Source organism: Esox lucius, chromosome 14 (assembly GCF_011004845.1).
Source record: "Esox lucius isolate fEsoLuc1 chromosome 14, fEsoLuc1.pri, whole genome shotgun sequence".
Lineage (NCBI taxonomy): Eukaryota > Metazoa > Chordata > Actinopteri > Esociformes > Esocidae > Esox > Esox lucius.
In genome coordinates, this window is record NC_047582.1 from 9563303 (window position 1) to 9590441 (window position 27139).

Sequence of the window (27139 nt, forward strand, 5' to 3'; positions counted from 1 at the left end):
AATCACTTCAAATATTTAAATGACTTCCCTCTCCCTAAACATGACCGTCCGCATATTGTGCACATAACAATCAATCTTTATCTGCCCTCTGGGAAGATAAAAACAACAACAACATAAAACATACAGTTTTGTATGGTCTCTCTGCTCTCTGGTAATCTGTCGTTCCCCCTCTCTCTCCCTGTTAATCTGTCATTCCCTCTGTCTCTTTCTCATTGTTAATCTGTCATTTCCACTCTCTCTCACTGGTAATCTATCATTCCCCCCATCTCTCTATGTTGCTGTTAATCTGTCGTCCCATCTATTTCTCTCTCTCGTCGTTCTTGTGTTCTGTTCATCAGCCACCCTTGGGCTCCTGGAGTTCACTCTGCTTTATGAACAGGACAACAGCGCTCTACACTGCAACATAATAAAAGCTAAGGTATACACACACACATGCACACAAACACACGCACATATACACAAACACACACACACAAGGTACTAACTATGTGATGGAGGGCACCCTGAATGATACATATGTAACAAAATGCACACTGCTTGACTGCTGTGAAGCAAGGTTGATAAGCACAGTATCAGTCAGGAACTACAGTAGCCAGTTGTTCTAATGTTCAGCAGAGGTTGGTCATGTAGCCATTGTTTTGGTTCTACAAAGCTGTGTCCCTCAAAAATATAAAAAATAAAGGATTTATAATAGTTCTACATGATCGTTATCATTTTTAAACAGTTTCTTCTCAAATGCTGCCTCATATAGCATTTCCTACTACTACTGAGCCAGAGGAACACGTATTAATCCTGCCTTAGAATTAATTGCGGTCAGCAGGTCAAGCGAACTACTAAATTGAATGAATCACTCGGGAAAACTAGTCACTGAATTGATTTAAAAAGAACAAATCGTTTGCGTTTTGGAGTCTGGGAACAGGCATGTTGTGTTCTCTCTCCGTGCCCTGGGATCTGTCCCTTAAGACGCTGCCGTTCTGTTGGTTGAGTTCAGGCCGCATTGTGCGACATGTCTGCGCTAAAATGCCCATACAATGAATGACTGCGCAAGCAAGTGCATGCGCACTACGGTTACACCCCTAGAATATCACTAGGGTTACCCCCCCCTGGAATATCACTAGGGTTACCCCCCCCTGGAATATCACTAGGGTTACCCCCCCCCCCCCCCCCCCCCCGGAATGTCACGGTGTAATTGGCACTCTGCACACACGGCACGCTGTGCCCCCAGATTCACATAAACCTCTTACACTGCCGCCTCTAATGCCATGAAAGGGTCATCTGAAGGTGGATATTCTCTCTCCTCTGCTCCTCTTCCTGTCAGGGTCTGAAGCCCATGGACTCTAATGGTCTTGCAGACCCCTACGTCAAGCTGCACCTCCTCCCAGGGGCCAGTAAGGTAACTTCAACCCTTCTGCTGTTCTGTAATGTTGTCAGTTTGTCGTAGGTCCGCCCACTTGTTTTTTAAATGAAACCTTACTGGTTTTCTGTATGTTTTTTGTGATGGGACAGGAAATGCTCCCCACTTCTCCACCTTAAGATTGATGTCTCAGCTGTTAGTTTGCCCCAATCACAATTCCTGTGGTCCATCATTTCCTGCAATCTCAGGTGTGGATGACAACCAACAAGAAGGTTCACCAGGGGATATACCATTTGCAGCAGCTGATGAAAACTAAATTTTCCAATTAATCCTGATCTGTCTTTACCCATCGATTGTAGAGTCCATTTCCAAGTCCTCCATCACTGGGTGGTGGGAATCTAAAAAGTGCAGATATCAGCACAGATATCTCAATAGCGAGAATAGTGGACAAAAAGTTAACAGTGTCTGAGGGTTCATCTTGGGGGAGGGGGGCTGCAGTAACCCTAACACCCCTACTTCCAGGGGCCATGTACAAGACTATGGGTAGAAAGCATTGAAGGGCACGCAGGCAGTGCAGGTTAGTTGTGACCAAAACCTCCTGCCACTTGAGTCTCCACCCCCCCCTTTCGTTGGCCCTCAGCATTCGACCATCCGGGGTTGGTTCTAGGTATAAGCGACATAATAGGTAACTTAGGGCACCTGACCACTAGGGGGCCTCAGACTACTAGGGACCCTTCGGGGAGAGGGCCCCAAATAACATTTTATAGCCGGTCTTACAGCCATCTGTCCCATTTTGATTCTGAGGAAGATGAAAGGACGGTAGAAGAGTTTCCCAAAGCTACACATATGTGCCAAGGCCTGTGACTTTAACAGCTGGGACACACATCAGCCCTGTGTCTCTGCAGCCTTCTGACACAGATGTTCCCATGGTGACGTCATCATCCTGCAGAAAGTTAACAAGAATATTTTTCTTTTTCTTTCTTTGTCTCCTCCATCTGTCTCCCTCTGTCTTCTGCTCCACTTCTCCCCCAACTTCACCGGTCCTCCCACCCCTCTCACCTCCTCTCTCCCCTCCCTGTCTCCTCCAGTCCAACAAGCTGCGTACTAAGACCCTGAAGGGGACTCTGAATCCAGTATGGAATGAAACTCTGGTGTACCATGGTATCACTGACGATGACATGCAGCGCAAAACCCTCCGGTAAATACAGGCCCAACCACAGCAACTAACCCTGACTGTGACCCACTGGAAATTCAGTAATCGGAAATTACCTTAAAATGATTGCATTTCAACAATAAACGGTTATGTTGACATTGGCCTAGTTTTGAGAGTCGCTCTATATTTACGTTGGTAATATTTCCCAGAGCTCAACGGAAAGTATCTTTTTATTTTTTAAATGTCCCGAGAGAAAGAGAGTAAAAACTCCTTCCGTTGCTCTCAGGCTGTCAGTGAGTGACATGGACAAGTTCGGACACAATGAGTTCATAGGAGAGACTCGCGTGGCTCTGAAGAAGCTCAAAGCCAACCAGAAGAAGAACTACAGTGTGTGTCTAGAGAGGGTGATCCCGGTAAGAACTACAACAGGGTTTGTCCATGAAGTATTTGACTGCCGGGGGAAGGCTGTTATACTGAACCACATGTTCACTGTGGATCCTGATGTGTTAACCCCCCCTAGGTGAAGAAGACTGGCACGGGAGGCTCAGCCCGCGGCATGGCTCTCTACGAAGAGGAGGTAACTCCTAAGACAAGGCCTGACAGGGTGTACACGTCACCATTTAGTTACACAGGCCTCTCAGGGGGATTACATAGTAGCTGAATGCTGAAGGCATCTGTCTTATTTCTTTACATTGAAAGATATATATATATATATATACACAGTGTGGAGAACAAGTATTTGATACACTGCCGATTTTGCAGGTTTACCCACTTACAAAGCATGTGGTCTGTAATTTTTATCATAGGTACTCTTCAACTGTGAGTGACGGAATCTAAAACAAAAATCCAGAAAATCACATTGTATGATTTCTAAGTAATTAATTCGCATTTTATTGCATGACATAAGTATTTGATACATCAGAAAAGCAGAACTTAATATTTGGAGAACAGGAAGGCTTCTTAAAGAAAACCTGTGAGAGCCGTAATTCTTACTTGTTGGTAGGTGATCAAATACTCAGTGTCAAAATTTTTAGAACACTTACATTTTTCCTGTTTTTATTGAAATTCACACAGTTTAATATCTTAATGTACTCTGCAATTAAGGCAGGGGTGTCAAACCGGTTCCACGGAGGGCCGAGTGTCTGCAGGTCTTTGGGTTTTCCTTTAAATTGGTTCCCAGGTCAGACCTGAACAACCAGGTGGGGGTAGAAATTAACCAATTAGTGAACTAATTAATCAATCAGGTACAAGGTGAGAGCGAAAACCTGCAGACACTCGGCCCTCCATGGAACCGGTTTGACACCTGTGAATTAAGGCATAGAACAAATAAACAATTGGAGATAAAAAATAAATCATGGAATCTTTTTTTTTTTTTTTTTGCATTGCATTGCATCATCTTCCGCTTATCCGGGGCCGGGTCGCGGGGGCAGCAGTCTAAGCAGGGATGCCCAGACTTCCCTCTCCCCAGACACTTCCTCCAGCTCTTCCGGGGGGACACCGAGGCGTTCCCAGGCCAGCCGGGAGACATAGTCCCTCCAGTGTGTCCTAGGTCTTCCCCGGGGTCTCTTCCCGGTGGGACGGGACCGGAACACCTTCCCAGGAAGGCGTTCCGGAGGCATCCGAAACAGATGCCCAAGCCACCTCAGCTGACCCCTCTCGATGTGGAGGAGCAGCGGCTCTACTCTGAGCTCCTCCCGGGTGACCGAGCTTCTCACCCTATCTCTAAGGGATCGCCCAGCCACCCTGCGGAGAAAGCTCATTTCGGCCGCCTGTATCCGGGATCTTGTCCTTTCGGTCATGACCCAAAGCTCATGACCATAGGTGAGAGTAGGAACGTAGATTGACCGGTAAATCGAGAGCTTCGCCTTGCGGCTCAGCTCTTTCTTCACCACGACAGACCGATACATCGACCGCATTACTGCAGAAGCTGCACCGATCCGTCTGTCAATCTCCCGTTCCATCCTTCCCTCACTCGTGAACAGGACCCCTAGATACTTAAACTCCTCCACTTGAGGCAGGCACTCTCCACCAACCTGAAGTGGGCAAGCCACCCTTTTCCGACTGAGGACCATGGCCTCGGATTTGGAGGTACTGATTTTCATCCCCACCGCTTCACACTCGGCTGCAAACCGTCCAAGTGCATCCTGAAGGTCCTGGCTTGAAGGGGCCAACACGACAACATCATCCGCAAAGAGCAGAGACGAAATCGTGTGGTCCCCAAACCTGACACCCTCCGGCCCCTGGCTGCGCCTAGAAATTCTGTCCATAAAAATTACGAACAGAACCGGTGACAAAGGGCAGTCCTGCCGGAGTCCAACATGCACTGGGAACAAGTCTGACTTACTGCCGGCAATGCGGACCAAGCTCCTGCTTCGGTCGTACAGGGACCTGACAGCCCATAGCAAAGGACCCAGGACCCCATATTCCCGAAGCACTCTCCACAGGATGCCGCGAGGGACACAGTCGAATGCCTTCTCCAAATCCACAAAACACATGTGGACTGGTTGGGCAAACTCCCATGAACCCTCCATCACCCTGTAGAGGGTATAGAGCTGGTCCAGTGTTCCACGGCCTGGACGAAAACCACACTGTTCCTCCTGAATCCGAGGTTCTACTATCGGCCGTATTCTCTTCTCCAGAACCCTGGCATAGACTTTCCCGGGGAGGCTGAGAAGTGTGATCCCCCTATAGTTGGAACACACCCTCCGGTCCCCCTTCTTATAAAGAGGGACCACCACCCCGGTCTGCCATCCCAGAGGCACTGTCCCCGACTGCCACGCGATGTTGCAGAGGCGTGTCAGCCAAGACAGCCCCACAACATCCAGAGACTTGAGGTACTCAGGGCGGATCTCATCCACCCCCGGTGCCTTGCCACCGAGGAGTTTCTTAACCACCTCGGTGACTTCAGCCCGGGTGATGGACGAGTCCACCTCTGAGCCCTCATCCTCTGCTTCCTCAATGGAAGACGTGACGGCGGGATTGAGGAGATCCTCGAAGTACTCCTTCCACCGCCCGACGACATCCCCAGTTGAGGTCAACAGCTGCCCACCTCTACTGTAAACAGCGTTGGTAGGGCACTGTTTCCCTCTCCTGAGGCGCCGGATGGTTTGCCAGAATCTCTTCGAGGCCAGCCGATAGTCCTTCTCCATGGCCTCACCGAACTCCTCCCAGGCCCGAGTTTTTGCCTCCACAACCACCCAGGCTGCAGTCCGCTTGGCCTGTCGGTACCCGTCAGCTGCCTCTGGAGTCCCACAAGCCAACCAGGCCTGATAGGACTCCTTCTTCAGCTTGACAGCATCCCTTACTTCCGGTGTCCACCACCGGGTTCGGGGATTGCCGCCTCGACAGGCACCGGAGACCTTACGGCCACAGCTCCGAGCGGCCGCTTCAACAATGGCGGTGGAGAACATGGTCCACTCGGACTCAATATCTCCAACCTCCCTCAGGATCCAGTCAAAGCTCTGCCGGAGGTGGGAGTTAAAGATCTCTCTGACAGGAGACTCGGAGAGTCTGTCCAGCTTCCTCCCCCGCCATCGGATCCAACTCACAACCAGGTGGTGATCAGTTGACAGCTCCGCCCCTCTCTTCACCCGAGTGTCCAAGACATATGGCCGCAGGTCAGATGAAACGACAACAAAGTCGATCATCGACCTGCGGCCTAGGGTGTCCTGGTGCCACGTGCACTGATGGACACCCTTATGCTTGAACATGGTGTTCGTTATGGACAAACTGTGACTAGCACAGAAGTCCAATAACTGAACACCGCTCGGGTTCAGATCAGGGGGGCCGTTCCTCCCAATCACGCCCCTCCAGGTGTCACTGTCGTTGCCCACGTGGGCGTTGAAGTCCCCCAGTAGAACGATAGAGTCCCCAGTCGGAGCACTTTCCAGCACCCCTCCCAGAGACTCCAAGAAGGTCGGGTACTCTGCACTGCCGTTCGGCCCGTAGGCACAAACAACAGTGAGAGACCTATCCCCGACCCGTAGGCGCAGGGAAACGACCCTCTCGTTCACCGGGGTAAACTCCAACACATGGCGGCAGAGCTGGGGAGCTATAAGCAAACCCACACCAGCCCGCCGCCTCTCACCATGGGCAACTCCAGAGTGGTGAAGAGTAGATCCTCTCTCAAGGAGTGTGGTTCCAGAGCCCAAGCCGTGCGTAGAGGTGATCCCGACTACCTCTAGTCGGAACCTCTCAACCTCACGCACCATCTCAGGCTCCTTCCCCGCCAGCGAGGTGACATTCCACGTCCCTAGAGCTAGTTTCCGTGTCCGGGGATCGGGTTGTCTAGGCCCCCGCCTTCGACTGCCGCCCGATCCTCTCTGCACCGGCCCCTTATGGTCCCTCCTGTGGGTGGTGAGCCCACGGGAGGGCGGCCCCATGTCGCTCGTTCGGGCTTGGCCCGGCCGGGCCCCATGGGGAAAGGCCCGGCCACCAGGCGCTCGCGAACGAGCCCCAACCCCGGGCCTGGCTCCAGGGTGGGGCCCCGGCTGCGCCATGCCGGGCGACGTCACAGGACACACAATTTTCTTCTTCATTAAGGGGTTTTTGAACCGCTCTTAGTCTGACCCATCGCCTAGGACCTGTTTGCCTTGGGAGACCCTACCAGGGGCATATAGCCCCAGACAACATAGCTCCTAGGGTCACTCGGGTACTCAAACCCCTCCACCACGTTAAGGTGGCAGTTCAAGGAGAGGAATCTTTTTTTTAATAAAACTGAATCAACATTTTTGACTCATTAAAGTAGCCCCATTTTGCAGATCGCCTTGTGGCATTCTTTCTAAAATGGAAATAGAATTGTTTGGAAAGTTATTCCCAACATCGTTTCAGAAGTTCCCACAAAAGGTTGCCTTGCTTTCACCCTCCTGCCCAGTTCATCCCAAACCATTTTGATGGGGTTTATTTCTGGAGACTATGCTGGCCATTCCATGATTTGAAGCCTACCATCTTCTTCTAAGGTAGTTCTGACAGCCTGGAGGTATGTTTTTGGTCATTGTCTTGCAGCGGGATGAACCCATGACCAAGTAAATGTACACCAGAGAGTTTTGCAGGGTGCTGCAAAATGCTGTGGTAGCCGTTTTGGTTAAGGGTGCCACTCTGTGCAAGTTGTAGACTCCAGATCCAGGAAAACAGACCCATCACGTTTCCTCCTCCATGTTTAACAGTTGGTGTCACACGCTGAGGAACCATTATTTCGCCTACTCGACGGCGTACAAAAACCCTACGTGATGAACCGAAGATTTCAATTGATGCATCGGTCCATAAGACCTCCTTCCAGTCTTCAGTAGTCCATTGGCGGTGAATCCTCCCCAGAAGTCTTTTTTTCTTATTTTGCCATCTTGGGATGGTAGACCTGCCGTCTTCTCTTCACAGTTGAAACTGAGACTTGCTTACTTCTACCAGTATTAAACTGTGCTTGAAGCTGTTGTCCTGTGAAATGCCTATTATGCAAGCTGTTGACTTTCAGAAACATGTCTTTTGTTTCTGTTGTAACTTTTGGTCTGCCAGACATCTTCCTGTCAAGAGTTTCCTCCAGTTTCCAAGTTACTTTTCATGGTTTAGGAAACTGTACTCACTAACACCTTGGCTTTCTTTGCAATTTCTGTAAAGGAAAGACCTTCACTTTTAAGGGTCATAATGGTCTGTGTGTCTGTCTTCTTTTGTTAATTTTTCTTGCCATTATGATAGCAATATACAACTTCCTGCAGTACAATACTGTCCAAATAATTCTTAAGAGGGTGTAGTAACACAGTCTGTTCCAATACTGCTTTTATACAGACAGAGGGTTTGTAAGTAATCAACAAAAGTTGGGACACATGTCAGAATTGTTTGCATCAGTGTTCCAAGCTTAATTTGTTTCCACTGCTGCAGAACAGCTCTAAGTTGTTAACCCATTAAGTGTTCCCTGAGAAAGGCCTTTTATATAACTCTGAAATGTCAATTATCTTTCAGATTTTGGTAACCTAAACTTTTTTCTAACCACGTACCTTCCATTTCAGATTACTCACTGGAGTTGAACTGCTTAAATGTCTAAATAATGGAAAAAGGGGGTGTTCTAAAAGATTTGACGGGTAGTGTGTACATCTAAAGTTGAAGAGAGGGAGTATGTTTCTGCAGCCATTAGATTTATTTGCTTTGCTGTTTGTTGTTGTCTTCAAAAGATAAATACCTTTTGTAGGATTATAGACCGATCTGTTGTGAGGATCAGTAATGGAGAGATTACATACAGACATGAAAAGATTACATATATACCCGACTTTTTCACATTTTAGTCATTTAGCACAATCTGTTATCCAGCAAGACTTACAGTTCATGTCATTCAGTGCATGCTATAAACATCTGTCTTATCCTAGTGGATTTCTATCCAGTTTGCTGTCTAAATCTGTGTGTGTGTGTGTGTGTGTGCGCCCTTCAGGTGAAGGAGGATGAAGCAGAGGAGAGGGGTCGTATCCTGGTCTCTCTGACCTACAGCACTCAGCAGGGGCGTCTGATCGTGGGAGTGGTTCGCTGTGCCCACCTGGCAGCCATGGACTCTAATGGTTACTCAGACCCCTTCGTTAAGGTGTATGTACAGCATTTATATCTATGCTGAGCATCTGAAGTATATCTGTGTATAACATTTACAGAATGCATACAGTGGCTTCAGAAAGTTGTGTTATATACTATTTGTTTAATGCCTTTTTTGCTATCAATCTATACACAATATGACAAATGACTAAGTGAATTTTTTTTTTAAATAAATCTGTGCCAGTGTATTTATAATTTACTTATTTATTATCTATCATTCAGACCCATTATTCAGTACTTTGAAGAAGTTCTTTTGACAATGCTTTCAACCTTCCAGGGTATGCCTCTACCACCTTAGCATGCCTGGATTTGGGCTGTTCCTCCCATTATTCCTTGTAGATCCTCTCAAGCCCTGTCAGATTGGATGGGGAGTGTTGGTGAAATGTGATCTTCAGGAATCTTTTTCTTCATGATTTCAGAGTACATCACATGGCATATCGCATGCCTTTTACTCAAGAGTGACTTCTGTCTTACCACTCTACCATAAAGGCCTGATTGATGGAGTGCTGCAGAGATGGTTGTCCAGGCTGTCAGATTCTTTGTCACAATTTTTATTGCACGTTACTTAGTTTGGCCAGACAGCGAGCTCTATAAAGAATTTTGGTGATTCTAAACTTCTTCTATTTCACAATGATAGAGCCCACTATGCTTCTCTGAACTTTCAGTGATTCAGCAATTTTTTATAACCTTCTCTGTGTCATATGGGACCGTATGTAGACAGGTGTGTGCCTTTTTAAAGCAAGTCCAAACAATTGAATTTTCCACAGATGGACTGGAATCAGTTTCTAGAGACATGGATGAATCTGAGCTCAATGGGGAGTGTCATGGCAAGGGGTCTGAAAACTTACGTACATGAGATATTTCAATATTTTATTATTAATGAATAGGCAATTTTTTACCTTTAATTTTTATTATGTGGTTTTGTGTGTAGATTCATTATAAATTAAGTAAATAATACCAAGACATTTTGACAAGTGAAGGCATACTTTCTGAAGGCACTGTATTTGACAATGTTATATCTACACTGCATCAGTGTCTGCATATATATCTTTATATATATTCACGGACACCTGAAATGTTATAACATGCCTCACAACAGACATGATTGAGCTCACTAGATTCTCATATATTCTTGTCCTACAGCAGTACAATATTGATGGTTGATTGATGGTTGAACAAATTTATTGATTATTTCCTGTGATTGTGCCGGCAGCTGTCTGAAACCAGACATGGGGAAGAAAGCCAAAAACAAGACTCAGATTAAGAAGAAGACTCTGAACCCTGAGTTCAATGAGGTTTGATTCACAATATAACACAATATTTGGAATAAATACCCATATTTTGTTAGTACCAAGTCTTAAGGAAGATTTTAAAATTCATTTTCAGGGGGGCAGGCCTAAAATAGGATATGGTTTACAAACCTTTATCTGTTTTTGTTGCTTTGGGAAGTTTTGTCCTATGCCACAGTCACACAATATATTTTTACTAGCTTTTTTGGGTTTTAGGCTGGGTATTTGTATAATACCCCAAAAATTAGATATGGTTATTAAAACGGCAGAAACCATATTCATCATCAGGACCATAGACAGAAGGTCCAGCCAGTCAGTACCATAGGAATAATACAGTACCAAGGCTCACCTCACAGTTAATAGGTTTCATAATGGTCATTCACTATTCCCATATTTATCAAAGATGTACATCTCGACCTATATACTAGCAGTGAGACCTACAAAATAAATCAATGACATTAAGAATGCATTAAAGTGAAAAGCAAAGGTCTAAACTATATACAGTTCATTTTAACAACCTGCCAAACTACTGTAGGCTCAACCAGGGGTAAAACCAATGAATCCATAATTCTGATACAGTGGCTAGGACATGGAAGCCTAGAGGTTTTACCATTTAGATGAGTTGCTGCTTCCTCGCTGCTGTTTGAACCTTACAAGAAGTTTCTGATCCCATTTCCCTCCTAGGCTAAATCTACTTGTTAGGTCTCAAATGCCAGCTGGGCTTTTCGTTTATGTAACATATACTGCATCTTAAGGACTTTCTGCCGTAGGCCTTAATGCCCCAAATGTAAATTCATGTTTCAGTGCCAACAACGCAGTAAGCATTACTGACAAAGGTCTGATGTATCTTTGCAGAATACTGACTGGTACATTTTTGTTGCTGTCTCTTACAGGAAAGTGCAAGTCACAATAAACTCTACATCTATTGATTCAGTTTTGGTTAAATCAGGCAAAATGCTGGCCATAATTACATCCAAAATCTTTGGTCTCTCCTAATGAACAGTGTTTTCGGATATCAATGTGGAGTTTGATTTGTTACAATACAATGGGAGGGTCATGTAAAAATGTCACCTCAAGTTGCCCCATCAGTAAATAAACGTCCATTCTGTGTCTACGCACCGAGAATGGAGTATTACAGCTGGGGTTGTGTTGCAGGAGTTCAGCTATGAGATCAAACATGGTGAGCTAGCCAAGAAAACCCTGGACCTTACTGTCTGGGATTATGACCTGGGAACATCTAATGATTTCATTGGTGAGTTGGAACTATGATATAGTTAAATCCATCATTTGCATTGGTGTGTGGGGTGGCTGATTATTCCTGATTTAAGGTTTGACAAACTACTGTAAATTGTTTAGTTTTCAAGACTAATTCAAAATACTACCTTTTAAACCCCTTCAGGTGGATGTCAGCTGGGCATCACAGCCAAAGGGGAATGTCTGAAGCACTGGTACGAGTGTCTGAAGAACAAGGATAAGAAGATTGAGCGCTGGCATGTCCTCCTCAACGACAGCACTATCAAGGACACAGATGACTGAGATGTGAACTTTTTTACTTCCGTCCTCCTCATGTCTCCTCCTTCTCATGGCTCCTCCCTTTCCCTTCGCCAATTTCTCCCTCCTAGATTTATCCACCCAAAGCCATTACAATCTTCATATCAAATATATGATTTTGTCTTCCAATCTAGGTTATCCTACTTTCAGTAAAGTATTTACAATGAAAGAAAAAGGAACTGTCTCTCTTCTGTACTTACAGCATGCTCTAATTCTTCTGGATGAAAGTGGTCTGTTTCACTGATCCCTAAATCCTGGAAACCAGATTTGAATGAATAGGGTGCAATATTATGATTTCAAAAAGGCTGACTTCAGGCAACAATGTGCTGCTACACTCTCCTTCCCTACCTCAGTCTCAACTCAAGGACTCCCCACTTCCTCTCCCACCACAGACATAAATGATATGACATAGATTACATGATATGGATGCATTATATAGATGACATGACATAGATGATATGATATGGATGACATGACATAGATGACATGATATGGATGACATTATATAGATGATTTATACATGACAATATATAGATGAGAAGATATGGATTACATTATAGAGATTGCATTATATAGATATTATGTAGATGACATAATATAGATTATATCGTGTAGATGATATTATATACATGACATTATATAACTGATAACTTTATCCCTGACTACTAACCTGGACTGTGCTGTACAGTGTTATGACATGGTCATATACTTCTATAGTATTATACTTTTACACTGTGACTGCTTGGTACTAGTGAATGCTTTGCCAAAGCATATGATCTTCAGTTGTGTTACTGTATACCAACAATGTGTTCAAAAGAGCATATATGTGGATGTTATTGATGTATGAACATGTTTACATAGTGTTAGCAGTTTATGTTGATAACATGTCAGGTGTTATAGACGCATTAGCTCATCTAAGAACCATGGAATATAGAAACCTGGAATGCACGGACTTAGATGTTTCTCTCTTTCTCCTTTCCTATCTCTCACTCTCTGTCCCTCTCTTTCTGTCTCTCTGTCATAGAACAAATCAATTATTTCAAGCCTGACGAAATACTATTTAAACGGCGTGGTAGACAAGGGCATAATGCACTGCACTGCTTCTTACTGAGACAAACAGAAAACTAATGTGCACAAAATATATGCTGAGTGCGGTCTGCCCTGTCTAGATTATATGATGTATTCATTGACCTGCTGTAGGGTTAATTACTTAACATTCTCAAATGTAAAATGATCTGTGATATGTTAAACAATAATGGGATATAGAGTAAAATAAAAAATGTAACTGTAAAGATGTGTTGACATTGACTGGAATATTACTTTTATTTCCAACTACAGTATGAAGCAGATGATTTCTGGCTGTATTGGATACATGCATATGACTATAAATACAGTATCTCCCTTTTGTCATTGTCATAATGACCTCAGGAGAGAGCATGCACATTTTTAATGTTACAATCTGTGAAATCCCCTGTTTGAGTTAACCAATAGCAGCATCTGTGACATGGCAGGACCTTTGTGTGAATCAGGTGAGGTTTAAGCAATGGGCAGGCGCACAGGTGAACTTTGTATCTCTTGATCAACATCATATTGAACCTCTTTTCTTCTCCAACTAGGTAAAAGTTCACAGACTTTTTGGCCTGTGAAGAATCAGCCACCTTTCACTTTAGACTTTACATTTAAGTAATTGAACAGACTTGATGTTCTCTCTCTGGTATACCACCTGTGATTTAGGTTCTACATCAACATACATCAGAACTCTTTAAGAAGAAGGCCACATGAGCCTTTCTGTGTCCATAGAGCACCATTTCCTCTAACAAACCTAAACATTCAATGAGACATTCAGAGCTACTATGGATACTGGCAAACATTTTATAAGTATATCTATAAATATGTATATTTATTTAAGTGCAAAATGTGAGGTGTTTGAAGAAGGTTTTTATGTAATCCAATAATATTTCAGAAAGTACAGTTACAGTTCTATTCTTATATTTATTTTATGTTGGGTTTTATGTTGGCAGATAAAAAGGTTGGCTTTTTATCTGTGTGTATATATATATATATCTGATACACAGTTATACATACATATATATATATATATATATATATATATATATATATAAATATACACATATATATACATATATATATATACATATATATGTATATCTGTGTATCAGATATATATATATATATATATATATATATATATATATATATATATATATATATATATATATATATATATATATACAGATAAAAAGCCAACCTAAAATAAATATAAGAATAGAACTGTAACTGTACTTTCTGCAATATTATTGGATGACATAAAAACCTTCTTCAAACACCTCATATTTTGCACCAATGAGAAGACATCGATAATATTGAAATGGTTATCTTTTTATTTCCGAAGATGATAAGGATGGCAATTTATTTTAATATTTGTTTTTTATTATTATGATCATCATCCAGTATAAATAATATAATACATCATATTCATTTATTGACAATTATCAGGTTTATATGGATGTGTGTGTGTGTGTGTGTTGTAAGAGGTAGGCTACCTTAATTTGCATCAATCATGAATACAAATTCACCACACGGTCACTTCAAACGCATGGCATTACGTCATGCCAGAACGGTGGTAAAGCCCCGGCTACTACACCAGTTTAAAAGCGGCATGTCTCTCAGACATCCACAGTGTGAGCTGTTGTTAATTTGCTGCTTAGTGAAGTTGTTCAAATGCAACTTCAGATTGCAGCAATAATTAATCTTAAATAATTATGCGATAATTCTAATTAACAGCCTATGCCGAGGTGTTTCTACTAATTATTAACAATGACTGTGCATTTAATTGTCAATATTCATTAACCAAAAGGAACGTGCTTTTATTGGTGCATGAAAAATGCACATCATCTTCTTATTGTTTTCTACTTTCGGCTTATTAATAACAGGTGCTTCTCCAAGTTTGACCTCTGCAGAAGATACACGGGATTTCTGTTTCTGGATTAAAGTCACGTTGAACGGCGAGACACACGTAAACTTCCTCCGGCATGCCACCGATCCCTATTCCGCCTCCACATCACTTAATCTATACCACAGTGTGTGGTCAGTGGAAAATACATTGCTAAACTGCGTTGTGAGCGAGGACACAGCCGTTACAGACAACTACGAGTTTTTGTGTCGGGAGAAGGGCATCACCGGAGACTTCTCTGGCAGTCACGGGAAACGGTTTGATTTCAGTCTGCTGTTTGGGCCGGAAACACCGTGCGCTTACCTTAGTTCTCCAATCGTCATCAAACGTCCAGCCAGTGGAGTAGCATACGAGAAACCCAAAGAGACAAATAGTAATAGGAGGCAGGGACGGAGTGTTGCTGAGGAATTTGTCAGGTCATCAGCGATTCAAAATCACAATCGTGGGGACAGTTCTAAGATGTTGACGCACGCACACAGGCGCGTAAAAAGAGGTTTCATCGTCCCCGGTACGCTTTGGTGCGGTGCAGGAAATAAAGCAGAGACGTATGATGATTTAGGTATGTGGTTACTTTTGTATCTGTGATAACTAATCAGATCTGGTTTCCTTTATTAAGATACTCAATGTTAGCATGTTTGCTTGACAGATTTGAAATTGTGGGAGGACAACAAGGGAGGGTCTTGTTTTGAATACAAAAGTACCTATACAAGTACCTATCCCACCAACCCAAGGGGCCAGTACCAAGGTCCCCTTTTAATATAACTTGTAATTGTGGGCTTTCCAGAATAATGTGATGAAAATAGTTAATGTGCCCAGTAGTTATACAGTTTTTTTCATAATATTTCAGATTGGCCGAACCTGGATCATTTGTTGTTGCTGCTGTTGTTTTTGGTGCTCACTCTTTCCTGTTCATTTTCCCGGGGTAGGTGTGTTTGAGCAGACAGACAGCTGCTGCAGGGAGCACGACCATTGTCAGGATACCATCCTGTCGTTTGAAGCCAACTATGGAATCTTCAACAAAAACATCTTTACCCTGTCCCACTGTGACTGTGACAGCAGGTAGGCTTCATCTTACAAGTGACTCTGTGACTGAATCTCACGAGGGAACTTCAGCCTCTCAAAAACATTCTGAAAATGATGTACTTTTTCAAGCTGTGAAATGCCAGACGGAGACACGACTCTGATGAACTTGGTATCGGGTTGCCGTTATTATGTTCAGAACCTGAATGTTTGAATCTTACCCCCGTGGTGAGATCTACTGGGGCAGTGATGGAGGAGGTAGATGGAGGGAGTGATAGTGTGGGGGTTGCAGATGGAATGGGTGATGGAGGAGGTAGATGGAGGGAGTGATAGTGTTGGGGTGCTGATGGAATGGGTGATGGAGGGAGTGATAGTGTGGGGGTGCAGATGGAATGGGTGATGGAGGAGGGAGATGGAGGGAGTGATAGTGTGGGGGTGCAGATGGAATGGGTGATGGAGGAGGTAGATGGAGGGAGTGATAATGTTGGGGTGCAGATGGAATGGGTGATGGAGGAGGTAGATGGAGGGAGTGATAGTGTGGGGGTGCAGATGGAATGGGTGATGGAGGAGGTAAATGGAGGGAGTGATAGTGTGGGGGTGCAGATGGAATGGGTGATGGAGGAGGAAGTCAAGGAAGAGGTGGAGATGAGATAAAGAGAAGAAAAAGTCTGATGCTTCTTCTTGAGATTCACAGTCACAATGTCTAAGACTCAAAAGAATTGGACTTTGCTTGGGAAGTAATATTATACGTCCAGTGTGACTGTTGCTATCTGTTCATCTAATCGCCACCTGGAAAAGAGTATATCATTCAATTATGGTTTCATAAAAAGTAATGGTTTATGGTTTTACAAGTAAACATTTGGTAGCGGTGTAACTTTAGAGAAATATGTTTTATTAGTTTTTTACAAAACAGCTTCAAAATGAACAAAATATCATTGGTCCCTGTAATGAAACATAAGATAAAGACTAGGTGTGACATTTCTCAAGTTGATCCATTACATAAATTCCTTGTTAGTGTTATTAATGCGTTAACAATGTGTTGCATAGGTTTCGTGCGTGTCTACTGGGGGCAGAGGAGCGTATTTCGGACGTCGTGGGATACACCTTTTTCAACCTGCTACAGATGTCCTGCTTCGAGTTCTCCCAAAGACTACAGTGCTCTCAGAGGAGCTGGTTTGGCATGTGAGTGATGACCTCCAACACCTCACCTATGTTTGTTCACCAAGTGGATTATGTAACAACGTTGTCAACAGAGCCTGATCCTACATAGTTGCTGTCTATGGCAGGTGTCAAGAGTACGCCATGTCTTTGTACGCTGAGGTACATCCGGCCACCCCCTACAACTCCACCCAACTGGAATCTGATCTACACCCGGAGGACCAGCAAGTTGACCACACAACCCGTGCCATCTCCACCCCCACCTCCTCCGATACCTCCACCTCTCCATTCCCCTCCTCCTCTCCCTCCATCTTACCCTCCCCCACCACCACTCAGTCCCCCACCACCACTCAGTCCCCCACCACCACTCAGTCCCCCACCACCACTCAGTCCCCCACCACCTCTCAGTCCCCCACCACCACTCAGTCCCCCACCACCTCTCAGTCCCCCACCACCACTCAGTCCCCCACCACCTCTCAGTCCCCCACCACCACTCAGTCCCCCACCCATTCCCCCTCCGTCAATCCGTCCAGTGCTCGCCCAGCAGACCTCACCGCGGGGGGTCGGAGGTCAACATCAGCCACTGGCTCCCCTGTCGCCCACCCTGTCTCTGGGGAGGCCCGTCCATTCGCTCTTACCTCCGCCACGACGGGCTCCGCCTCGCCCAACTCTACCACTGGCACCATCGCTGCTACAGGTGCCCAGGGTAGCATCTCAACACCAGTCACATTAAGCTCGGCCTCGCGCCCGGGATTAGCGTCACCGGCTAAACCCACCCAACCCAATGAGGCCACTCAGCCTCAGTCTGAGCAGGACAAAGCCACCACAGGCAAGTGAAAGGGAACTTTGTCGGTCTGCCTGCCAGTCTGTCTAACGTGTCTGTCTCAAGGTGTACTTTTAAGTGTACTTGACCAAGCTGCACTACATTACATTGTGATTTCCCTGTGTCGTCTCTGTGTAGGGGGCCAGAGTGTGCATGTGTGCAATGTGTACAGAGACCTGGATGACTGCCCATTTAAGATCCCCCCTCATCAGAAGAGATACGGTCTGTTCAACCCAGAACCCAGGAGCCTCTACCACTGCACCTGTATCAGCAGGTAACTATTACTGAATAACACAGTATGAAGAGACTCCGGTCTCTGTTACAGAATAACACAGTATGAAGAGACTCAGGTCACTATTAGAGTCACACAGTATGAAGAGACTCAGGTCACAATTACAGAATAACTGTATGAAGAGACTCAGGTCACTATTACAGAGTAACACAGTATGAAGAGACTCAGGTCACTATTACAGAGTAACACAGTATGAAGAGACTCAGGTCACTATTACTGAATAACACAGTATGAAGAGACTCAGGTCACTATTACTGAATAACACAGTATGAAGAGACTCAGGTCACTATTACAGAATAACTGTATGAAGAGACCCAGGTCACTATTACTGAATAACACAGTATGAAGAGACTCAGGTCACTATTACTGAATTACACAGTATGAAGAGACTCAGGTCACTATTACAGAATAACTGTATGAAGAGACCCAGGTCACTATTACTGAATAACACAGTATGAAGAGACTCAGGTCACTATTACTGAATTACACAGTATGAAGTGACTCAGGTCACTTTTACAGAGTAACACAGTAGGAAGAGACTCAGGTCACTATTACAAAATAACTGTATGAAGAGACCCAGGTCACTATTACAGAATAACACAGTATGAAGAGACTCAGGTCACTATTACTGAATAACACAGTATGAAGAGACTCAGGTCACTATTACTGAATAACACAGTATGAAGAGACTCATGTCACTATTACTGAATAACACAGTATGAAGAGACTCAGGTCACTATTACAGAATAACTGTATGAAGAGACCCAGGTCACTATTACTGAATAACACAGTATGAAGAGACTCAGGTCACTATTACTGAATTACACAGTATGAAGAGACTCAGGTCACTATTACTGAATAACACAGTATGAAGAGACTCAGGTCACTATTACTGAATAACACAGTATGAAGATACTCAGGTCACTATTACAGAATAACACAGTATGAAGAGACTCAGGTCACAATTACAGAATAACAGTATGAAGAGACTCAGGTCACTATTACAGAATAACACAGTATGAAGAGACTCATGTCACTATTACAGAGTAACACAGTATGAAGAGACTCAGGTCACTATTACAGAGTAACACAGTATGAAGAGACTCAGGGAATAGCCAGAGAGGGGCAGTGACAGTAACACACAGCTGTCTGTATGCAACGTTGTGGATAAATGAAATAATGGATTATGGAAATACTGTATTTGTCCTATTGCTGAATTGATTGTCTGTCTAGCGCCAGACAGAAAAGGAAAGCAGTTGTTGCTAAATGTTTGACGAAACACAGTGGAAATGTAGTTGGGCAACAGTGGAAAAGTCTGGACCTCACCCAAATAAATCCACCTCTCTTCTAGATTGTTTGACGGTCTAGTTCAGCAGAAGCCTTTGTCTAGGATCCTGCTGGAGTACGTCTCTCCATCCTGTTTCACATTACAACCACAGGACTGTACACAACGGACTACAAGGTCACTAAACTCCACACTCGCAGGCACACACACACTCAAGCTCTCTCTCGCTCTCTCTCTGTCTGTCTCATGTACACACACCAGGGCTTGTAACCGTCTGTTTCCTTTGCCTACAGCTGTTCAGCTGCTCTGGTCCAACCCTCTCCTACCCAGCTGGAGAGGCTGCAGAGGACTGGTGAAGACCTTGGGCGGAACAGCAGGGGGCCCATATCTAGACGAGCCAAACGTAAATACCACTTGGTCCGACTACACAAGCTGTGCCTGAGGATGACACAACCCAATGTACACAAGACCAGGAAGCACAAAAAGTGTAGGGGGTGCAGCCCTAATGTCATGTAATGTTCCCTGATTTGATAAGGCATTCCCTTTCCTCATATATAGAAATATGACTACTAACAAACAGTTCTGATACAAGTTGTAAATAGTTGTTGTATTGGGGCTTCCTGCTGTAAATATGTAAGTTGAATGTACATAGTGTAAGATTATTGTTTTTTACCCACTGTCTTTGCTCAACATTCGCCCAATATTTTGTCTGTAAATAAATTGATGCCATATCATTGTCAATGGACTCATTTTATGTATTACTTGTTAACTGTTCAATAAACAGGCTGAAATAGCCTGCAAACATAAGTCGTGGTTGTATTTCAGTTTGATTACTTTAATTTAAAACGTGTTATATTATTAAGCTAATTCAAAGTGTACAACTGCATTATTGGATTTTCATGCTTTTAAAAATAAGTTTAGAAAAAAATATTGCAAACAAAACAGCGGTAAAAAAGGTGTCACCCATAAATTATGCAACACCCCCTTTTTGGCCAATTAGTGTAATTTTGGATCTCTGTGACAAGGTGCATACTTTTTCCATATCACATGAAAATTGGGGATGTGACTAATGTAGAGTTTTTTTTAAACATCTAAATTGCAGAGAATTCATCATGGCAGAGTTCATAGGCCATGGAGGCCACATTTCCTTTTAGAGGAACCTAGGTACTGAATTTCATTTCTTTAGGTCAAATGGGATAAGGCTTGTTATAAGCTTGTATATAAGCTTGTTATAGCTCCACCATCTTGCCAGTAAGACATAAGTCAGACATTGAATTCTGTGGCTCTATGGCCTGACACATCATTATCATGTACGGACAGTGCACCAGGGTGCCGCAGAAAGAAGTGTAATTGGCGCAAATTGGCTTAGCTCCGTGGGTGGATTGGTGAATGTCAGATGGGGTGGCAATCTAAAAACTCCTTGTTGTAGGTCAGACTGCAAGCCGAATTGTGGTTGTCCACCACCAGGATGTACGTAGGCCTCCTGGCAAATACCCTCTGGTTGAGCCAGCAGTGATAAGAAGCATAACAGCTTGGTAAGACGTGCATAACATACATCAATTAGTATCAATTTTCGACTCTGCCGAACCTCCTGTGGAGTTCCTGTGAGGAGGCCAGCCCATAATCAAGGATTGGGACATCAACAGGTCCGGCGCCAGGATGAGATGACCGAGGGTGCATTTTATAATAAATGATGGAGCATGTCTAAACACTGCATTAACGCTTGTAAAGTCGATCGTAACGTGTGACTGTGATGACCGGACCCGGTGTATTTCAATATAACATCGGCTGTGTATATGGGGAAACAAAACTGAGGGGGCACGAGTTTCTATCTAAGCGGGCAATGCTCCCTTTGCCCCCCCCCCCCCCTGACTCGTGGCGCCGGGCGTGGACATCAACAGAACTGGGAGGGGAGAAAAAACGGGTACAAAAAAAAGAAAAACAATGACTTGATTGGAATCAGTGTGTCACAAGTAACGTTTCTTGTACATATCATGCAAATGTTAGTGTATGTGTGCTATGTATGTGTAACGTGATCGGTCGGTTCAAACTGTTTTCATCATGAGGTTGTGACGTTCATTTTGCACGTTTTGATGGAATTTTGGTTTACAGAAGAAAATTCCATCAAAGAGATGGAGTGCAATCACCTCACCCCTGCACGCAATAATAATAAGTAGTAATAATCAGCAGACCCAGGGACAATCGAAAACCCCTTCAGCAAGCTAGGGTAACCGACAAGATGCCCAGGGCAGGGGACAGACATGTCTCAGAAGCGACCAATGACCAGCTTGTCATTCATTTAATCTGTGAGGGTCAACAGCCGTTCTGTGTGGTCGAGCAACCCACTTTCAAAGACACTGAAACCTCAATGCAAACTTTTTCACCTGCTGTCAATTCAAGAAGGACATGAAATTCTGATGGAGCACCTTGGTGGAGTCAATATTGTTGGCACCAGCACTGACTGTTGGACTGCTCATCAAAGAAGTTACACGAGGTTCACAGCCTGAGTAGCAGAAAGCCGAGCCACAAAATGACAGTTACCATAGTAGCAACTCCCTCAATGTCAACTGGGTGTCTGTCACCTACGCAACTTCAATGCAACAACTGACGCTTCCATGGCAGAAGGCAGTAGTGACAGACAACATTTTGTCTCGTCTTGGTTTTGCCAAATGCCAAGCCATGTGAAATAAAACTGGGATAAAATGGCAGAACAAATAAAAACATCCAGTCAATAATAGTCCTGTGAGCAAAAACTGCTTTTAATGAGAGGTCAAAAGAAATTGTCAAGAATCGCAGGGTACATGACTGTGCAGAACATAATCTTAGCATGCACAACTCATAGAATGGGATATTGTAGCAAACCACACCTGGTTCCAGTCCTATCAACTGAAAACAAGAAGCAGTAAATTGACCTCAGTGGGTCTTTTATTATAATGGTGTTACTATATGGGGCATTATTTGTGCTGGCCACTAGAGGCCCCCAATGCACCTTTTTACTTGCTTCTTGCACACACTAATTGTTAGTTTACACAGTAGCATGACTTTGTTACACCTCTCAGGGTCTATGTCCCGCTGGTCCCAGCAAAGTGTATTGAGCATACAGTGTATGGGAGTTTTCTGTGACCACATTAAATAGGCCAACTTTATATGATATATTTCATACTTGTATTAAATTAAATTTCTGAACATCTATTCGCCTTTTTAAAAGTTATTTTAGATTGAATATCGCTTCAGTAAATGATAGGCAGTTAGCCAAGCTAACTAGCTATGTAGCTGGACAAACTAAAATGCTAACAATAAAGGTAGCTTACCTTAAATACACTGATAGCCCAGTTTATTTTAACAATCCACTCGCAACTGCGATTGTTTGTGAACCCGTGAAAATAGCGTTTTTTGTATGTCTGCAGTCAGACTCCAGTAGCGAACAGAAAGCTTGGAATCCTTTAGGTAGACAGATTCATATTTAAAGCTTATTAGATCTCACCTTACAAAGTCTTTGCACTTTAAAGTTCACAGTGTGAGGGACGTTCCAATGATTCTGGGATGAACTTAGTGATCATCCAATTAAAACCAGCGGTGTTTTTTCAGCCATAGCCAACCAGACAAGTTCCATTCCGAGGCACTATGAAACCAGACCCGGACGGAGGATTAGATTAAGATAAGTGTGAATGATTAGAATTTTCCTCCCAAAATGAACCACTGGGAAAACATTGGGCATATTGTTTTGCATTACATTAAATAAATGAATAGTTCACAATGTACATTCATTTCCTCTCTTATTTTCTAAGTTATTAATTAAATGAAGATCACGCTTAACAACGTTCAGGAAACTATAATAAAACTTGCTAACTTAATATTTTAAATTTAAAAGTAGCCTGACCAAATGACAAAAAAATTACTTATTTTTCAAATCAAATTTGCTGTTATGGCCTTGCCTCATTGCCGCAATTCATAGCAGGCTTGATAGTTGAAGGTCGAAACCTGTCATCCCTTCCACATCTTGTAAAGCCATGCGGCTTCTAATCACACTGCTCGCACAACCAGGAAAAAGTCGCCAGTAGCCTACAGTAATAATGCGCTTTGAGGAAAATGCATTCTCTGGCCAAAAACCAAGAAAAGTGTTGTTTCATGTAAACCAAGCAGTTTTACTGGTAGATTAATTTAGTAAATGGTAATCAACACTGAACTGAAATACTATGAGTCATAATCCCCATAAAACCTAAATAACATACCTTATTTGAAGCAATTCTAAAAATCCTTCTGGGTTTAATTAATGGTGACTCTACAATTACTACTCCTAATCTACTGTAATATGCCCTACCATTACATCCGCCAGTACTACTACGAGTAGCATAACATCAGTAAATAGGCCTACTTCAACACTAAAGCACCTCACATTTATACGAGTTTATTGTTTTTATTTGTCTAGTAGACCTAATAATATTTGTATTGCATAAGGCCCTACTTTAGTTCGATTTAAAAACAACAACATTTGAATCACCCACAAGTTACCTACTTGTAAGCAATCGGAACTTCAAGGTTTTTTATACAGAAAATTTGTTGATTATCTATTACAAAAATACTGTGAAAACCATATGTCTTTCGTCAACTCCCCAGTGAAATTAAAAGCTGGGTAGGTAACTCAACCCCTCTCTGATGTCACCACGGGTAATTGAGACCTGGAGACGACTGGAGCTGCATCCGTGGAGCCCCAGCCTACGAGACCCGCCTCCACCGGCCACAAATTCCGTTAGCCTACTCCGGAAAAAACGGATTGACAACATGGCGCACTTTCTGGGAAATAACTTGAGCTGGTTCGCGGCGGGTTGAGTGGAATATTGCTTGACTGTTCACTTTTCTCAGGTCCATGAACACATTAGAGCGGATGATTGGAGTTCCTACTGCATTGTTGTGCACGAGCGCAGAGTTTCTATGTCCAGTTTGGGAAGTGAGCAGCCATGGGATGGAAGTTTTAAGCTGCCCCTGTGTTTAAATCTAGTCCAGAATGGAGAAGCATCGACCTAAGAAAGAAAGGGTAAATATAACAATATCCCGATCAAAGAGAATTTAAGTTTATTTCTGAACGAGTATAATAGAGTATTGATATAGCTGCAATGTAGGCTGAGTAACCTACGGTATCAATATCGGCCAAAGCGCTTGATGAATCGTTTGATGTTGTGTCCAAGTTTCGCAGCTATTCAGTAGTAGCCCATATCGAGCTAATACTAGCACATTGTATTTCCTAGCAATTCAGTGGAAGAAAAGAGATACCATGTTACATTGGTACATTGCTTATGAGATTAAATAAGACAGCCTTCTCATTTACAGTTGGGTCCTTGGGTGACAACATGCACAGTGGTGTTTAAAAACCTTTGTGGTTGCGCGCCCGCGCCCGCGCGTGTGTGTGTATGATGCATTGCATGCTCGTGTTTCTCATCAGCTCTTTCTCACTTTCTCTGTCATCTACTTTTCCCTGTCCTCTGTCAGAGGAGGTCCCCAGTTTCATTCTCTCAGGAATGTGTTCCTCCCTGCTGACCTGGGCTGAGCTGGGAGGGGTGGGAAGGGGCATGGAAATGCTGTGTGTATACTTGTGTGTGGAGATTGTTCTGGCTTTACTGTTCCAATGCAACTGCTGCACCATTTTCACAATGGCCCTCTTTCCTGCACAAGCCCCCACGTCTGTCTGTCTGGCTGTCTGGGCTTGTGTGTCTGAAAGTGGCAGAGAGAAATACATATAAAGACATACATATAAAGACAGAAAGTGGAAGATACAAGCTGTGTGTGAGAGAGATGGTACAAGCATGTCTTTTATTTGCTGTTTAATATGTGTGCATATATATATATATATATATATATATATATATATATATATATATACACACACACACACACACCTACATACATACTCTCACTTTCTTCTGCTTTCTCTTCTCAGTGGAAACTTCCTACTGTGTGAGTTAGAGCCCCAGTCAGTTGTTGGGACAGAGCAAGCCACTGTGTGTGAGGGAGGGAGAGAGAGAGATAATGACAGCCTTGGTGTAAGTCATTCTCAAAGGACAAATTTGGGAACAGCAGATCAGGAAGGGAAGCAGCATTTCTAAGTTAAGGCAACAAAGAGCCAAGAGCTAACCTCAACGTATACATTAAACACACACAAACACACACACGCACAAGCTCCATATCAGATTTGGATAAACCGTTGCTTTGATGTTTTGGTGGAATGTATTAGAAAGTCATGTACATCGACATTGGTCCTCTTCTGGGAATGGTAAACACATAACGACTGTAAAATCATTGAAATGTTGAGAAAATGTTATTGAATTGGAAAACATATCTGAGCTTTTATTCCCACACTCCTTTCTTTCCCACACTCCCACACTCCTCCCATCTCCCCTGTCCACCTCAGTTCTCTCTCTTCGGCACTCGCTCTTCTAGCCGAACAACCAACCCTACCCCTCCCCCCCCCCTCGTCCTCTACATCTGCACCTTCTATCCTGCCCCCTCTCCATCAGGCAGAACCTTGTCCCTCCGTTCCTCCCGGGCCTGCTATCCTTTCTAAGGCAGATTTTCTGGAGGCGGTTCGCCGCAGTAACCAGGCCTGCCAGAGGGGGCAGTACAGCTTGGCTGTTCAGCTTTACGGGGAGGCCCTGTCCGCAGACCCTCAGAACTGCATCCTGTACAGCAACCGCTCTGCGGCCTACCTCCGCCTCGGGCAGTACCAGACAGCCCTGGACGACGCCCTCAAAGCCCGCCTCTTAAACCCCAAATGGCCCAAGGTAGGACAAACTTTCCATTACATGTTTTGGACTGCTGATTGGGACAATCATGTAAGAGACGGCTATAATGGTTGTGTGAACCAACAACTCTCTAGAGCATTCCGAGAGGATTGAAGGCTCTCAGCCCGAAGGTCCTGCTTGAGTTCAACTGTAGAGTTAATGGCCAGAACATACAGCTACAAGACAATGAGATAGAAAACAGAAAGAATAAAATGCTTTTTTGCACAATAATTTCCATAGCATTTTAATTTACACTGGCATGTTTGAGATGACCTATGCAGGATTGTGCGTGCCAATTGATGGGAAATTGAGCGACATACGTGCGCACTATACAGAAACTCTTGATGTGGCTCCAACACAATTGTCTCCACACTTGTAAACCTCCAGGGGGGCTGTATAGAAAATGTGGGTCTTGTTACCTTGGAAGGTGGTGTCTCAAGCTTTTGAAATCTGCAAGTTCACACAAGAAACTAATGTAGCGTTGTCAGTCTTCTTCGATATGTCTGAAAATGTAGCTTAATGTACACAAGCCCAGAGAGAGAGGTACAAATACATTCAATAGGAGAAACAGAGAGATGTTTCAAGGCACAGGGGTCATTGTAAAGAGTAAGACCCAAGAAAGGTTTTTCCAGGCTGGCTTTGTATCTCTCTGGGTCTGGGCCAGCTCCTCTCCACTTCCCCTCTCCATACTGAGCAGAATTGACGGAAGCTGTGTGTATGTGTGTGTGTGTGTGTATGTGTGTGTGTGTGTGTGTGCGTGTGTATGTGTGTATGTGCGTGTGTGTGTGTGCGTGCGTGTGTGCGTGTGTGCGTGCGTGTGTGTGCGAGTGTGTGTGCGTGTTTGCATGAGTGTGTGCGTGCATGTGTGCGCTTGTGTGCACGCGGAAGGTATTATCT

General features: G+C 43.9%; 3 protein-coding genes across 4 annotated transcripts in view; all 3 read left to right on the top strand.

The window, feature by feature from the left end:
• Positions 1-12348, top strand: part of rph3aa (rabphilin 3A homolog (mouse), a) — a 29846-nt gene extending 17498 nt beyond the window's left edge. For both annotated transcript variants that reach the window (XM_020053154.2, XM_013137019.3), the window contains 9 exons: positions 339-418; positions 1319-1393; positions 2443-2552; positions 2794-2920; positions 3028-3084; positions 8923-9071; positions 10288-10369; positions 11519-11615; positions 11763-12348. In XM_020053154.2, coding sequence (XP_019908713.2) covers positions 339-418; positions 1319-1393; positions 2443-2552; positions 2794-2920; positions 3028-3084; positions 8923-9071; positions 10288-10369; positions 11519-11615; positions 11763-11899 — 914 coding nt within the window. In that variant the 3' untranslated portion in view covers positions 11900-12348. The remainder of the gene's footprint in view (positions 1-338; positions 419-1318; positions 1394-2442; positions 2553-2793; positions 2921-3027; positions 3085-8922; positions 9072-10287; positions 10370-11518; positions 11616-11762) is intronic.
• A 2169-nt stretch (positions 12349-14517) lies between these two features.
• On the top strand, positions 14518-20207 carry pla2g3 (phospholipase A2 group III). The gene is made up of 7 exons (XM_013137020.4): positions 14518-15447; positions 15815-15947; positions 16956-17090; positions 17195-17895; positions 18028-18163; positions 19533-19643; positions 19760-20207. The coding sequence occupies exons 1-7, from the start codon at positions 14820-14822 to the stop codon at positions 19980-19982; spliced, it is 2067 nt and encodes a 688-aa protein (XP_012992474.3). The 5' UTR covers positions 14518-14819; the 3' UTR covers positions 19983-20207.
• A 5283-nt stretch (positions 20208-25490) lies between these two features.
• Positions 25491-27139, top strand: part of ttc28 (tetratricopeptide repeat domain 28) — a 62689-nt gene continuing 61040 nt past the window's right edge. The window contains exons 1-2 of the mRNA XM_034297042.1: positions 25491-25504; positions 25873-26242. Of these exons, the coding sequence (XP_034152933.1) occupies positions 25491-25504; positions 25873-26242 (384 nt within the window). The remainder of the gene's footprint in view (positions 25505-25872; positions 26243-27139) is intronic.